Source organism: Boleophthalmus pectinirostris, unplaced genomic scaffold (genome assembly GCF_026225935.1).
Source record: "Boleophthalmus pectinirostris isolate CB_2022bp ecotype Guang Dong unplaced genomic scaffold, ASM2622593v1 HiC_scaffold_21, whole genome shotgun sequence".
Classification (NCBI taxonomy): Eukaryota; Metazoa; Chordata; class Actinopteri; order Gobiiformes; family Gobiidae; genus Boleophthalmus; species Boleophthalmus pectinirostris.
This window is the reverse complement of record NW_026571175.1, coordinates 3,942,492-3,955,190: the sequence shown is the minus strand read 5'-3', so window position 1 is coordinate 3,955,190 and position 12,699 is coordinate 3,942,492. Positions and strand designations below refer to the sequence as shown.

At 40.6% G+C, this 12,699-nt stretch overlaps 1 protein-coding gene and 1 pseudogene across 2 annotated transcripts; one reads left to right on the top strand and one right to left on the bottom strand.

The window, feature by feature from the left end:
* On the bottom strand, positions 1–117 carry LOC129410186 (5S ribosomal RNA; annotated as a pseudogene).
* A 2,052-nt stretch (positions 118–2,169) lies between these two features.
* On the top strand, positions 2,170–12,373 carry LOC110159259 (UPF0500 protein C1orf216 homolog). 2 transcript variants are annotated; one of them, XM_055157163.1, is made up of 3 exons: positions 2,170–2,244; positions 7,637–8,355; positions 9,308–12,373. In XM_055157163.1, the coding sequence occupies exons 2-3, from the start codon at positions 7,659–7,661 to the stop codon at positions 9,607–9,609; spliced, it is 999 nt and encodes a 332-aa protein (XP_055013138.1). In that variant the 5' UTR covers positions 2,170–2,244; positions 7,637–7,658; the 3' UTR covers positions 9,610–12,373. The 2 variants fall into 2 exon arrangements, with proteins under 2 accessions (XP_055013138.1, XP_020779469.1); XM_020923810.2 differs by having other exon boundaries at positions 2,244–2,379.
* Positions 12,374–12,699: the final 326 nt, after the last annotated feature.

Genomic DNA, 12,699 nt, shown 5'->3' with positions numbered 1-12,699 from the left:
GCCCTGTGGCTCCTGATTTTCTCAGTGTCTCCCATCCAAGTACTAACCAGGCCCAGACCTGTTCAGCTTCTGAGATCTGATGGGATCAGGATTTGACAAACCAGTATGGCCACATGATGAAAAAAATCATGATTTAAAAGTGCTTAATATCAGTTATTTTGTTAGGTAGTTGGCGCTAAAATGGAAGGATCATGTTCTCTGTAGTTCCCTCTGTTTCACTGTTTTGTACTGTATATTACTGTGTTGTACTGTATATTACTGTGTTGTTCTGTATATTACTGTGTTGTACTGTATATTACTGTGTTGTACTGTATATTACTCTATTGTACTGTATATTACTGTGTTGTACTGTATATTACTGTAGTACATTTGAGGATACCACATCACAGTACTTCAGTTCCACCCGAAGTAACAAACAGAGAAGTGGAGGGGCATGTTCCAGTTTGTTCCTGTAAAATTCAGCACAGCATTTATCAACTGTAAAGAGAAAAGTATTATCAAAAAATATATATTTTTAGGAGACACATCTAGTCTTCTCAAGTCAGAGGTCTCAAGTCTGAGTCAAGTCCCAAGTCTTAGCCATTTTATCAAGTCAAGTCTGACTAAGTCCACTATAATGTAACAACAAAATTAACTTAGATTTGAGGACAGCTAAACCCAGAGTTTCCTGTGGGGTTTGGGGAGAGCTGTGTCTGCTGAGCCTTTCCGCATGTTCTGCTCTGGTCTCAGGTGGAAATCACATTCATTTACACAAAGACACATTGAGAGATTTTTTTTTCCACAATGTATATTTCTATCACATAAATAGATCAGAAAAGAGAGTGATATGGTCTTTAAGTTATACTGAATCTGTCTTCTCTTTTTGCTTACACAATAGTTGAAATTAATAGTTACATAAACAGAGACATTATTTATTTAAAATGTTATTATTTTTTTATATTTTGCTTGATCTGGATTTAGTGTTTAAGCAAAACTATTATTAAACATTTATTTTAATAAGAAAAGGTTTTAACATTTCATATCTCGAAACAAGAGAAACAGGCAGATGTTGTTGACATTTTTCAATAAATATTTAGTTTAGCCCACAACTTAGTCCCAGTTTTTAATTTTGGCCTCTGTGAATTTGAGTTTGACACTCCTGGTCTGTGTAGTTGCCTTTGTTTTTGTACTTATATTACTGCATTATAACTTAAAAGACTTGTAATTTGATTTATTGTGATGGTTCATGATATTATTGTGAGACATTCGACAGTACAATATCATGAAATTTCAGTCATTGTTACATCCCTAGTCGTTATCTAATCCGAGAATCAGGAAGTGTGTGTTGCTAGTTTCTGTATAGGTTCCCCATCATGGCAAAAGTCTGTCCAATTAGGTCCAACTTCTAAATGATTTTTTTATTTTTATTTTTCCCAGTCCACAGTTTGTTTTCATACATACCTGACAGTTTCAACTGCTCACTAGTTGTGAAAAGCACTTTTAAGATGAATGAAACTGAATAATTAGGACACTCTGAATGCAGAACGTAAATGAGGAAGAACTTTGGACCAATGCAAACTGTTTCAAATAAACAAATGAGTTCTGTTTTTTACATTTTCAAGAATGTAAAAATCTGGTTAAAACATTTTAGTGATTTTGCATTTAAAGTGAATTGCTTTCTTGTATGTATTTTGACATATGCACTTTTAAACTAAAAAGCAACTGCAAAAGCAATACCTACGCAAGTTAAAATGACTAGAATTAAGAACATTTAACTTTATTTGAGTAGATTTAATTTGATGAGCAAAATGATCTACCAAAGGAACAAGTGTTTTTTTCTTATTTCATAATATAGGACATTTCATGGGGTGCAACAAAAATGTATCTAGTTTAAATGCAGATTTTTAGATTGGTTCTAGTCATGAATAGAAATGATCAAGTTCAACATTTGTGAACAGTTACCTAAACCTTTGAATAGCAAACTGTAGCTTTAGGCCTATAATAGCCTATAATAGCCTACTCTGCTCCCGTTATCACTGAATTCATCGCATTCTTCACCCGAGTCCAGGAAGCGCATTACGCAGCGTCTCTTTCCCATAAGCGCTGGGAGTGCGGGCGGATGGGAGGGCATCCGAGTCAGAGCGGATGGGAGGGGGTGAGGAGATGAGGGGGGGGGGGGCATCCGATTCGCTTCAGAGGAGGGACAGCGGCGCGAAAGGAGGAGACGAAAACAACACGAGACCCCGCCATCATCGCCGTTTAAAGGTAAGAAGGGCAACGGGCTAATAATACCGCGTTCACATGAGGCTTCCTTATGCAACCCGACAAACAAGCACGAGCCAACACCAAAATTTGGGCTCTTTTAGCGAGGCGAGCGAGAGGAGAAGGCGTAAAGATGGGGTGAGCCTTACATAACACCACACGGACACGGATAAGCAGGATTCAGAGCAGATTTTCAGTTTACGCGCGTGTCGAGTTCGTTCGCCAATGCGTAAAAGTGTTTGGTTATTTTTCCAGCTTTAATATGCAGCCAGTGCGCAAGATTGAACGACTTTTTCACGTTTTCTCTCAAGCCAGGCGTCGTTTCAATAACATTTCAAGCATCCCTGAAGGAGCCATGCTGATTCGGTACCGTATTTTTGCCACTTTTCATCATTTACGTTTGCGTTTTGGTGCAATCATGCGCCATTTTGAATTCGTAATTCTATTTCATATTGTGTGTTTGGAGGTAAATTGTCTGTATCGTCTTCCTCGTGACCGCAGCATCTGTAAAGCTGATCCGTGCGCGCCCCCGAGCCACTGTCGCTGTCCTTCAGCACCACGTGAACGCGCCAGGGGCATGTCTCGGGGGCGCGCGTCAGAGGAGGGGCTTTGATTGACGGCAGCCTCGAGCCAGGATTAAAAACATTAACATTTAGAAAAGACGTGCAGATGTGTGAGGGTGATTCGGATGGAGAGATGCATGATGGGAAATCAAAAGAGGCGATTTTGTCTCTGCTTTGGCCCTGGTCAACTTTAGATCTATTTTATAGTGCTTCTTTGTGTATTGTTCTAGTTGATTTATATGTGATACTAATTGATATTCTTTTAAATGTCGTTCTGTTTTGAGAAAAAATTTGTCGATTTTGCAATTACTGAATCCATTAAAGCCTAAACTAGTCCAGTAGCCCATCTGATTTGTTGACATGTACTGATGAGCTCTTGAGGTCAAAATAAGTCCACTGTGTACTGTCGGTATTAGGGATGTAACGATATTCAAATCTCTTGGTACAATATTTTCACGAGATACATCTCACAGTTCGATATTTATTGCGATATTGTGGAGACTAACAAAATTGTGAATGTTACCTTTTCCTTTTAAAATATAAGACTTGTAAGATTCTGTCATAATCCAAAGAATTAAGATTTAAAAGTGCTTGTAAGAACTATTTCTTCATGTAATTGGCACTGAAACGGAGTAAAGGATCATGGTCTGTGTCAGAAATGTCAAACTCAGGCCCACAGGCCAAATTTGGCACGCAATATAATTATATTTGGCTTGCTAGATCATATCAAATTTGTATTAGAGCTGGCAAACCGGCCACAAGTAGGCTATAGAGACATTATTTATTTAAAATTTTGTAATTTTTTTACATTATACTTGTTCTGGATTCAATGTTTAAGTAAAACTATTATTAAAGATTTATTTTAATCAGAAAAGATTTAACATTACATATTTCGAAAGAAGAGAAACATGCAGATGTTGTTGAAATTTTTCAATAAATATTTAGTTTAGCCCACGACTTAGTCCCAGTTTTTAATTTTGGGCCTCTGTCAATTTGAGTTTAACACTCCTGGTCTGTGTAGTTTCTTTTATTTTTGTACATATATTACTGCATTATAACTTATGAGACTTGTAATTCAATATATTGTGATGGCCAACGATATTATTGTGAGACTTTTAACGATAGGCTATCACAAAATTTCGGTTGTTGTTACATCCCTAGTCGATATCTAATCTGAGAATCAGGAAGTGTGTGTTGCTAGTTTGTGTATAGGTTTCCCATCATGGCAAAAGTCTGTCCAATTAGGTCCAACTGGTCGTCTAAATTAATTATTTTTTCAGACCAACAGTTTGTTTTCATACATACCTGACAGTCTCAACTGCTCACTAGTTGTGAAAAGCACTTATAAACTGAATGAAAGTGAATAATTAGGACACTCTGAATGCATAACGGAAGTGAGGAAGAACTTTGAATCACTGCAAACTTTTTATAATGAACTAGTTCTGTTTTTCACATTTTTAAGAACGTAAAATCTGGCTAAAACATGATGTGATTTTGTGTTAAAAGTTAATTGTTTTCTTATCTATATTTTGACATATGCACTTTTAAACTAATATACCTACACTACAAAAAGAAATATCTAGGCAAGATAAAATACTTTATTTGAGTAGATTCAATTTGATGAGCAAAATGATCTACCATAGGAACAAGCGTTTTTTCTTATTTCAAGCAACATCACATTTGTTTCTTATATTACATGCAAAAAAGTTGTTGTTTTTCATATTTTAAGTACAAAATGTCTTGTTCCAATGGCAGAATATTTTATTTGCAAGTGAAATTTACTTAAATCCTGATCAAACTTTCTTAATTCAAGACATCTGAACATGGATAGAATTAATTTTTTGCACTTTAGGGCCTTTTCTTTTCTGGTGGTGAGTCCATGAAGATGTTAGTGCTTTGCCTGAAATGTTCCGCAGTACAGCATTGGACTTTTTTTTAATCATTTTATTCACTTACAAGAGATGAGGAGATTTAGATTATGTGGATATGGAAAAACAGCAGAAAGAAGTTTAATCTGTCTTTATATGAATATATTGTTTCTTACTTTTGATTGTTTGATTATAGAGATGTCTTAAGTTTACCAAGAATTTCTACAACCCTCCTCTCCACAGAGCTGACCTGTAAGTTTTCAGTGAGTGGGAAAACATCAAAAACAAAACAAAAACTAACCTGGCCTAGTTACCTGTTTGTCTTCATGGAGATAAGGAACATTTCAACATTCCACCTTCCACCAGAAAAGTTAAATAGTGCACCAATTTTATTAAATATAAATACTACACAGTTCTTTGACTCTGATCTATATTGTATCAGTGTAACTTCAACCTACATGTTTAGAAATGTTCTCATCTAGTTATAGTGTCTTGATGTATTGATTTTCGATTGTCCATTGAGGACAAAAATAAGCCTGATTCTCTGAGAGTTTGTTTTTGAACAGAGTTTTCATGTGACTGACTCAAACACTTCTCTTTAGTCTCGCTCTGTGTGGTCTTGTGATCTGTGTGAAAAGGAAAAAATAGAAACATTGATCATAGATAAATGTTCTAAAGATTTTGTGATATATGTTACAGTTGGTGCTTCAAGATATTTCGCAATGAAATCAAAATTGCACATGTTAATGGTCTTAATTAGCAAATAACAATTACCAAAAGCTGAAATGATTTAATAGTTAATATTCTTCTTTACAAACCACAGAATGATGGAAAAAGCAAACTCTGTAGACCTATAGATATACAGCCTGCACACATGCTTCACATTCAAGTCACAAAATGATTCTTGCCTAGAATGTTTCGTAGTGGCATTAAACTTCTTATCGCCATGGATAAAAACAGATGACACTACCAGGCAACATGAATAAATTATAATTAAAGATAAAGTTATCGTTTTTGTTTTGTTTTGTTCTGTTTTTCATGTATTTGCATGAAAAAAGCACAGATATATTGTATAACACTGTTTCTATCTGCATCTGATTATAAAGCCTCTGAAACCAGGAAGTGCACATTAGCATGCTAGTCATTAGCTTTAGATTGAAATTCAGGTACAACAACCATTATTTCAGGAGCACCTTGAAGAAAAACAATAAAGCAAAACATGAGGAGGAGGAGGAGGAGAAAAAAAGCAACCCCCACACAATGCTCCTATTATGAGTGAATCACTGTGTGGGACCAGGACAAAAAAAACAACACCTCTGCACATGATCAAACACAATACAACATCAGGTATGTTGTATTAGGGAAGGGAGTGGTTATAGACAATACAAAACCACAAAACAACAGCGAGGGTGTGAGATATGGGAGGGGCCTGGAGACTCACTCCGTCTGGCCCATAGACTGTATAAAGAAATGGACTAAGCGAGTGTGACATCACCCGTAGAGTTCAGTGCCGCTCAAATGAAGCTCATGATGTTAGTGGTTACAGGAGCGAATTTGAAGCCAGTCTCTGTATTAAGAATAGGATTTTTTGAAGGACAAAATAACAACAAAAAAATAAACAGGAGCATCTAGAGTGAGTTAGTTAGTTAATACGAACATTTTAAGATCAAAATGCCAAGGCTCACTGCAGCAGTTACAAAGAGAGGAGCCACAATATTCCAATGTAAGTCAATGGTAGTGAGAGTCAGAAGGAGTCGGAAGAGCCGCATGGGAAATTCATATTTGGAACACGGCGGCTAGAACGTTAGCTATGTCCATTTATATACAGTCTATGACCTGGTCCCAGTCTTAGCTAGCCTGATTCATCAGCCGGTTTCACTTCATAGAAACCGTCTGACCTCACAGCATTAGGATTCATTCACTCAGTGGTAGGCAGGTACTTTCTATCATTTAACCAATCGCTGCTATTTGGTCGTGACATATGTAATTCTCCACTAACAGGGCTAACTGGTATATTAAGCTTTTCCCAAATCCCGTAAGAAGAACAAGAACACTGATGAATATATCACTCTTCGCTGATTGGCTGGTGCCCGGTCTCGCACATCCGGGGTTTTTGCAGACCGTTTAGTGTATTCTGTATTCCTCACCTAGTTGCTGGAGAGAAATGAAAGTGAGCGGAGGCACTAGGTGACGCCAGCCTGGCAAAATTTTAAATGGTCACATTTTTCTATAGCGCTTATTCACCATCAAGGCACTCAAAGAGCTTTACAACAAGGAACCACTCACCCATTCACACACCAGTGTACGCAGACACTGTGGGCAAGGTGGATTAAGTGTCTTGCCCAAGGACACAACAACAGCATTCATCTGTGGGAGCTGGAATCACACCAGCCAACCTGTGGGTCAGTGGATCTGACCGCTCAACCTGTGATGTTTATGTCAAGAGAGGGATTCAAACCACCAACCTTCAGATTAGTGGGCGAATGCTCTACTCCCGCCCTGCAGCCATGGAGACAAACTTGATCAGGCCCCAGTCAGAGACAACATCAGCAAATGTCAATTCAAGTTGGGGAAAAGAATGTGAGAGTGTCTCCCTGCTGTAATGTCCGGGGGAGTTGATTCCAGCCGGCCTTGGCTGAGGCCGAGCTGCTGAGGGAGGCCAGTAGAAAAGACTGGGGTTGTTTGGGTTTGGGGCGAGGAGCCATGTTCCAATTTCCACAGCTACTCTCTTTTGTCCATATTGGTGTCAAGGTCTTCCTCTATGCAGCGCTTCCAGTTTACTCCATTTTTTATTTTATTTTATTATATTTTGAAAGGCACTTATAAACTCCTGCATGCTCTGTAAGTGAAGAATAACTCTGGACCACTGAAAAACGTTTAAAATGAACTAGTTCTGTAAACTGTGCTTTAAAATCCATAAAAGTCCTGTCTTATTCAAGTATGTTTCTGTTTTTTTTTTTGCAGTGAAGCTCAGTCAAGGTCAGTGATGCTGCAACATCAGGACCCCGCTGCTGTAGACTCCGCCTACTCCTCCTCCACTTCCTCTTCCTCCCTTCGAAACAGGAAGTACCAGGACCAGGACGGCAACTCCAACTTCCTGTCAACCACCACCACCTCCCCCGGCAACAAGGATGATGAAAACCGCAACCAAATCCGACCCCGTAACTTAGGTCCACTCGGGCGTGACCCGCCGACCACCAACAACCCACCAGGGAATTATGGGAATGTTTTGTCTCCGAGGTCCAGGATGCCGTGTTGGACCACTCTGGAACCGCTGCCTGAAATCGAATCTGGGGATGACGGATATGGCCGTGTCCCCCCCGATGGAGCAGAGGAGGGTAAAATCACAGAGGAAGAGGCCAGAATCATGATGCAGCAATTCGAAGAGAAGCAACGCGAGAAGCTCCAGGCGATTCAGCGTCGCAGGAGCAGTTTGGGTCTGAGAGGAGAGGACCGCGAGGAAATACGACAGATGGAGAACGCAGACGAGTGGGGAGACAGTGGCTCAGACTCTGAGTACAGTGAGCGCTCTGAGAGCATGGCCTCTCTGCAGCTGGAGGGAGGAGGCGCAGAGGAGAGCCCCATGGAGAGGTGGGACCGCATCGGGGTCGGAGAAACCAAGTCCAGTCTGGAGAAGAGGCAGTCTCTGAGCGCCAACGACTACAGCAGTCTGCTCGATGATGGTGAATATGTCTCTGATTATACTGTAATTATGAGCTGGAACCTGATTAAAGACACACTCAGGCTCCTGTTTAGTCTGGCCTGGAGCCAGTCCCTCCAAATTCTGTTTGAATGCAGGAGGCTCTGGGACCAGACCATAGACAACAAACCAATCTGTCTGTGATGCTTCTCCAGCCTCTCTATTTTCTTCGTTTTGTGAGCTGCCATGTTTGTTTTGACACAAAAGGACCCTGATGCTGCATTTACACAGCAGTGTCAAGGTGTCTGGTTTACCTGCTAAGTCTATGTGGACATGTGTCTAGGGCGTCCTGCTTTTTTTGGGGTGTGTCTTCAGGCATCAATGGGGCACGAATCTGGTATCGACACAGCACGTCTTGAAGCATTCAGGCGTCAACACTCTGGACACTTGTCCAGGGTGTCGGCGTCAGAAGCTGAAAATGCTGAACTTTTGGAACTTTTTTGGACCAGGACTAGACCAGGACTTAATCAGGTCATTAGTTCATGGTGCCAATAGTGCATCAGGGACGTCTACACTCAATGCTAAGGCATCCAACTAGAAGCATCCAGCGTGTATTTGACATCCTGGTCTGAACGCAGCATGAGTTTCTCTGGCTGGTTAATTCTGTGTCAGTCATGGGCATCAGAACCTGTATCAACCTGGACCAGGATCCAGTCCCAGACTACTTTATCTTTGTAAAGTTTAGAAACTGCATGTAGTCTTGGCTGACCAGGCAAGCTCCTGTTAGGATATCTCAAACTGTTGTGGTGGTACTTTCTGTAGAATATTTTCATATGTTCAAAGCTCCTCTAACATAGTTATAATCATAGTCTTAGTCATAGTTATTCTATCCAGCTCTTGGTCTCTAAGAGCACAGGACAACTGACTCCTGTTACTCTCCTCCTGTATTTATCCTGTGTTCATGCTCTCTGTATCCTCTGTTCACTGTATCTCAGATGAAGATCAGTCCTCAGACTCGGACGGGGAGCGCGGGGAGCTGCTGGACGCCGTGTGGACGCTCAGAGATCGTGAGCGTTTCAAAGCTCAGGAGATGGAGAAGCACCAGACCCAGCTGACCATGTACAGACGTCTGGCTCTGATCCGATGGGTCCGGACTCTGCAGACCCGGGTCCAAGAGCAACAGAACCGCCTCCAGTCCAGCTTCGATCTCATCCTCACCCACAGGAAGGAGCTGCTCAGGGTGGGGGCAGCCGCTAACGTGGCTAATGCTCCGCCCACTGCAGTCGGACAGTCATAAGAGATGAAGGAGTGGATACAAGTACCATATATTGGTCATTACGTTTTACATGTCATTTATACAGTATCAGTTTCCTACTATCATACAATAAACACTATCAGACAAATAGGCAAGGCAAGTTTATCTGTATAGCACAATTCTTATTTTTCAGTGCTTTACAGAAAAAGAAATACATTAAAATCACAATACAAACACATCAAAACATGAATAAGCATCATCAAATGAACTTGCAAAGAGAAGAATGCAGAATAAAAAACAGCAATAACAAGTGTATTCATGTTCGTTACCAGCTCATAATCAGGTTTCTTTAAAGACAATAACACATCTGTAATAAGTAACATCAGTTATCATGTGTAGAATAAAACTGAGCCCTGGGTACAAGTCATGCTGGTGGGCCTGTACTTTACGTTCTCTGTATATACAAAATACACATTACAGACTACGAGGAACCCTCTCTTCAGTGTTGCCAGATTGGGTTTAATGATTTCCACCCAGTCACGTTTGAAACCCACCCTCTTAAGCAAAAAAAACAAAAACAAAAAACCCACAAGATTTTGACACAGAAACCATTTCATCTTTGAATAAACGTATGTGATCCATTGTTGGGCTTTTGAAAAACATTGTCAGTATTGAGAAAATGTGTTAAATGTTAAATGTAGAACAGTATTTTCATTTATCACAGAAAAAAGGACATTTAATATTTAATTTAAAATGTTCTAGGGTATTTAATCTGTAGACTTTTTAAAAACATTGCCAGGATTTATAAAACTGCCAGGTTATATAAAACCTCTGGCAAAACATAGAACAGCGTTTTCATCAAGCACAAAAGTGAATATCATCAGTGTTCAGCTACAGCCTCGGCTACTGCAAGAACAGCAAACACAGAGCCTGAAACTCATACATCAAATTAAATCTCTGCAACAGCTGCCGGGGAGGTCTGAACGTAGCAGACGTCCATTCATTTGTGCACAGGCCGGAGAGCTTGTGTTATTGTGTATCGTGTTGATTGGTGTGAAAACAAAAAATGCCCAAACTTGTTGAAAATTGCCCAAATATGATCTGCCCGCTCGACTTTGTCAAAAGAAGCCCAACTGAGCAGGCACCCGCCCAATCTGGCAACACTGCCTCTCTGTATTGGGCCCTGGGTAAACACGAGCCCTTCAGAGCATCTGTAACAAATGCCTCAGCCACTCTTGCTGGCTCTTCTTGATGTGGAGGAGCAGCGGCTCTACTCTGAGCTTCTCCTGGGTCACTCTCTATCTACCTGGAGCATTATGCCTCCGTCCTACACCAAAACAAGAGTCAATCTATAACTCCAGAGTCACTCACATCATCTTATAGGGCCCATCTCATGCAAAATCACCTTTTCAGAGCTTTCTACCTTCTAAGAGTGATGTGTGGGCCTTGTATATGTCGCCCAAGTGGTTTTTAGATTGATTTGGCATTTTTTAAAAACAAATTGCAGAGTATTTCTGCCACCCTCCCACGTGACAACGAACTAAAGCTGCTACAACGATTACGCGGCAGCTACACCTATGACGCGTTTGACGTAGCAGAAAACGCTTCGCACCCGCCCCCCTCCCCCGCTCTACCGCCTCTACCCCGACTGCAGTGAACACAATATAATAAATTTATCTACTAGTGTTTATTAATACTTAATACTAATTACCAATCAGTAATGTTCAGCTGATGTGGACGCGGTGCTTGAGCTTCGTGCACCTCAAAGTCCTCGTCTGATTCCGGGTCCAACACATGCGGCTGAACGTGCTGTATCTCCATGATGAATAAAAGTTTATTCCTGCTGCTATCAGGGTGCACGCCTGTCTCCCCCTCCCTCCCTGAGATGGGCGGAGGAAGGGCGGCTCACTCAGAGCCTACGTCACGTTTTCTGTCTGTGCTTTCTCAGGACGAGCGGGGGGATGAGGAATAGTCAGTCTTTCATAGTTCCTGGTCTGTGATTGTCTCCAAGAAATTAATAAGATTTCAGAACTATTGTGTAATGGATGTTCCAAACCCAAATTGTGCTTGTTTATGTGTAGAAGATACAATGTGAAAAGAATTATTTTGCATGAGATGGGCCCTTTAGGTGACCAAGACTTGTGTAAAACCATAGTAAAAGTATAAGTTGTATTAGAGTGATCTCCTCTTCAGTCTGCAGCCTCACTCGCAGCGTCCTCCTGAGATGGTCACCCTCTGAACTGTAGGTGTTCCGTGCAGATGAACACAAGTCTCCTCATTGTTTCCTTCTAGTATAGACACTTTTATCACAATTTCTACTTCCTCTGGACTGTAGTTGGACTTTCTCCTCTGTTCTCTATCCATGGGTCCATTTTGAGGACTTTTCACCCTTCATCGCCATGACAACAGTCCTGATTGTTCATCATGTCAAAACAATGGATACGACTTTTCTGTTCAAACATTCAGCCCATCTGTTCACCTTTGTATGTGAATGTTCTAGTTCCGCAGACACTAAGCAGCTAAAGGTTAGGACGTATAGAGCATGCCATTCACCGTCCATGAGGTTGTTGGTTCAATCTTGCTCCATGTGTCCTTGGGCAAGACACCTCCCCCGCTTGCCCCCAGTGTGTGTAGCACTGGTGTACGAATGTGTAAAGTTCAAATCTCGTGTATGTGTCTTATTCTGTAAATGTGCAACTCAAGTGTATGGAATGAAAATATGATCCAGAGATTGTTTATATGATTACAATAATGTACAGAGAGAGAATTATTGATAAATTATGAACATGAATAAATAAGAGTTTATCTGAGAGAGGCCCTGTCTTATGTGTTATTTTTTTATGAACATTTTTAAAGCTTTCTGACAGAATGGTGAAGTTTAGTGCCTCTTTAGTCCTGGTTTACTCTTGAGTAAGTCTGACTGTCAAATGCTTTTCTCCATGTTGTTATGTTTAGACCTTGTGTAGATCTTGTTTAGACCTAATTTAGTCCTGGTTTAGTCCTGGTTTAGTCCTGGGTTAGTCCTCGTTTAGACCTGGTTTAGACCTGGTTTAGACCTGGTTTAGACCTGGTTTAGTCCAGGTTCAATCCTGGTATAGACCTACTGTAATTCAGACCTGGTTCAGTCCTAGA

What these genes read in the sequence shown, in the direction of transcription:
- LOC110159259 (XM_020923810.2), top strand. Translation starts at nt 2,294, where the DNA reads ATGCAACCCGACAAACAAGCACGAGCCAACACCAAAATTTGGGCTCTT. An exon ending in GGAGAAGGCGTAAAGATGGG is followed by an intron (nt 2,380 to 7,636) that starts GTGAGCCTTACA and finishes TTTTTTTTGCAG; the next exon opens with TGAAGCTCAGTCAAGGTCAG. An exon ending in CAGCAGTCTGCTCGATGATG is followed by an intron (nt 8,356 to 9,307) that starts GTGAATATGTCT and finishes ACTGTATCTCAG; the next exon opens with ATGAAGATCAGTCCTCAGAC.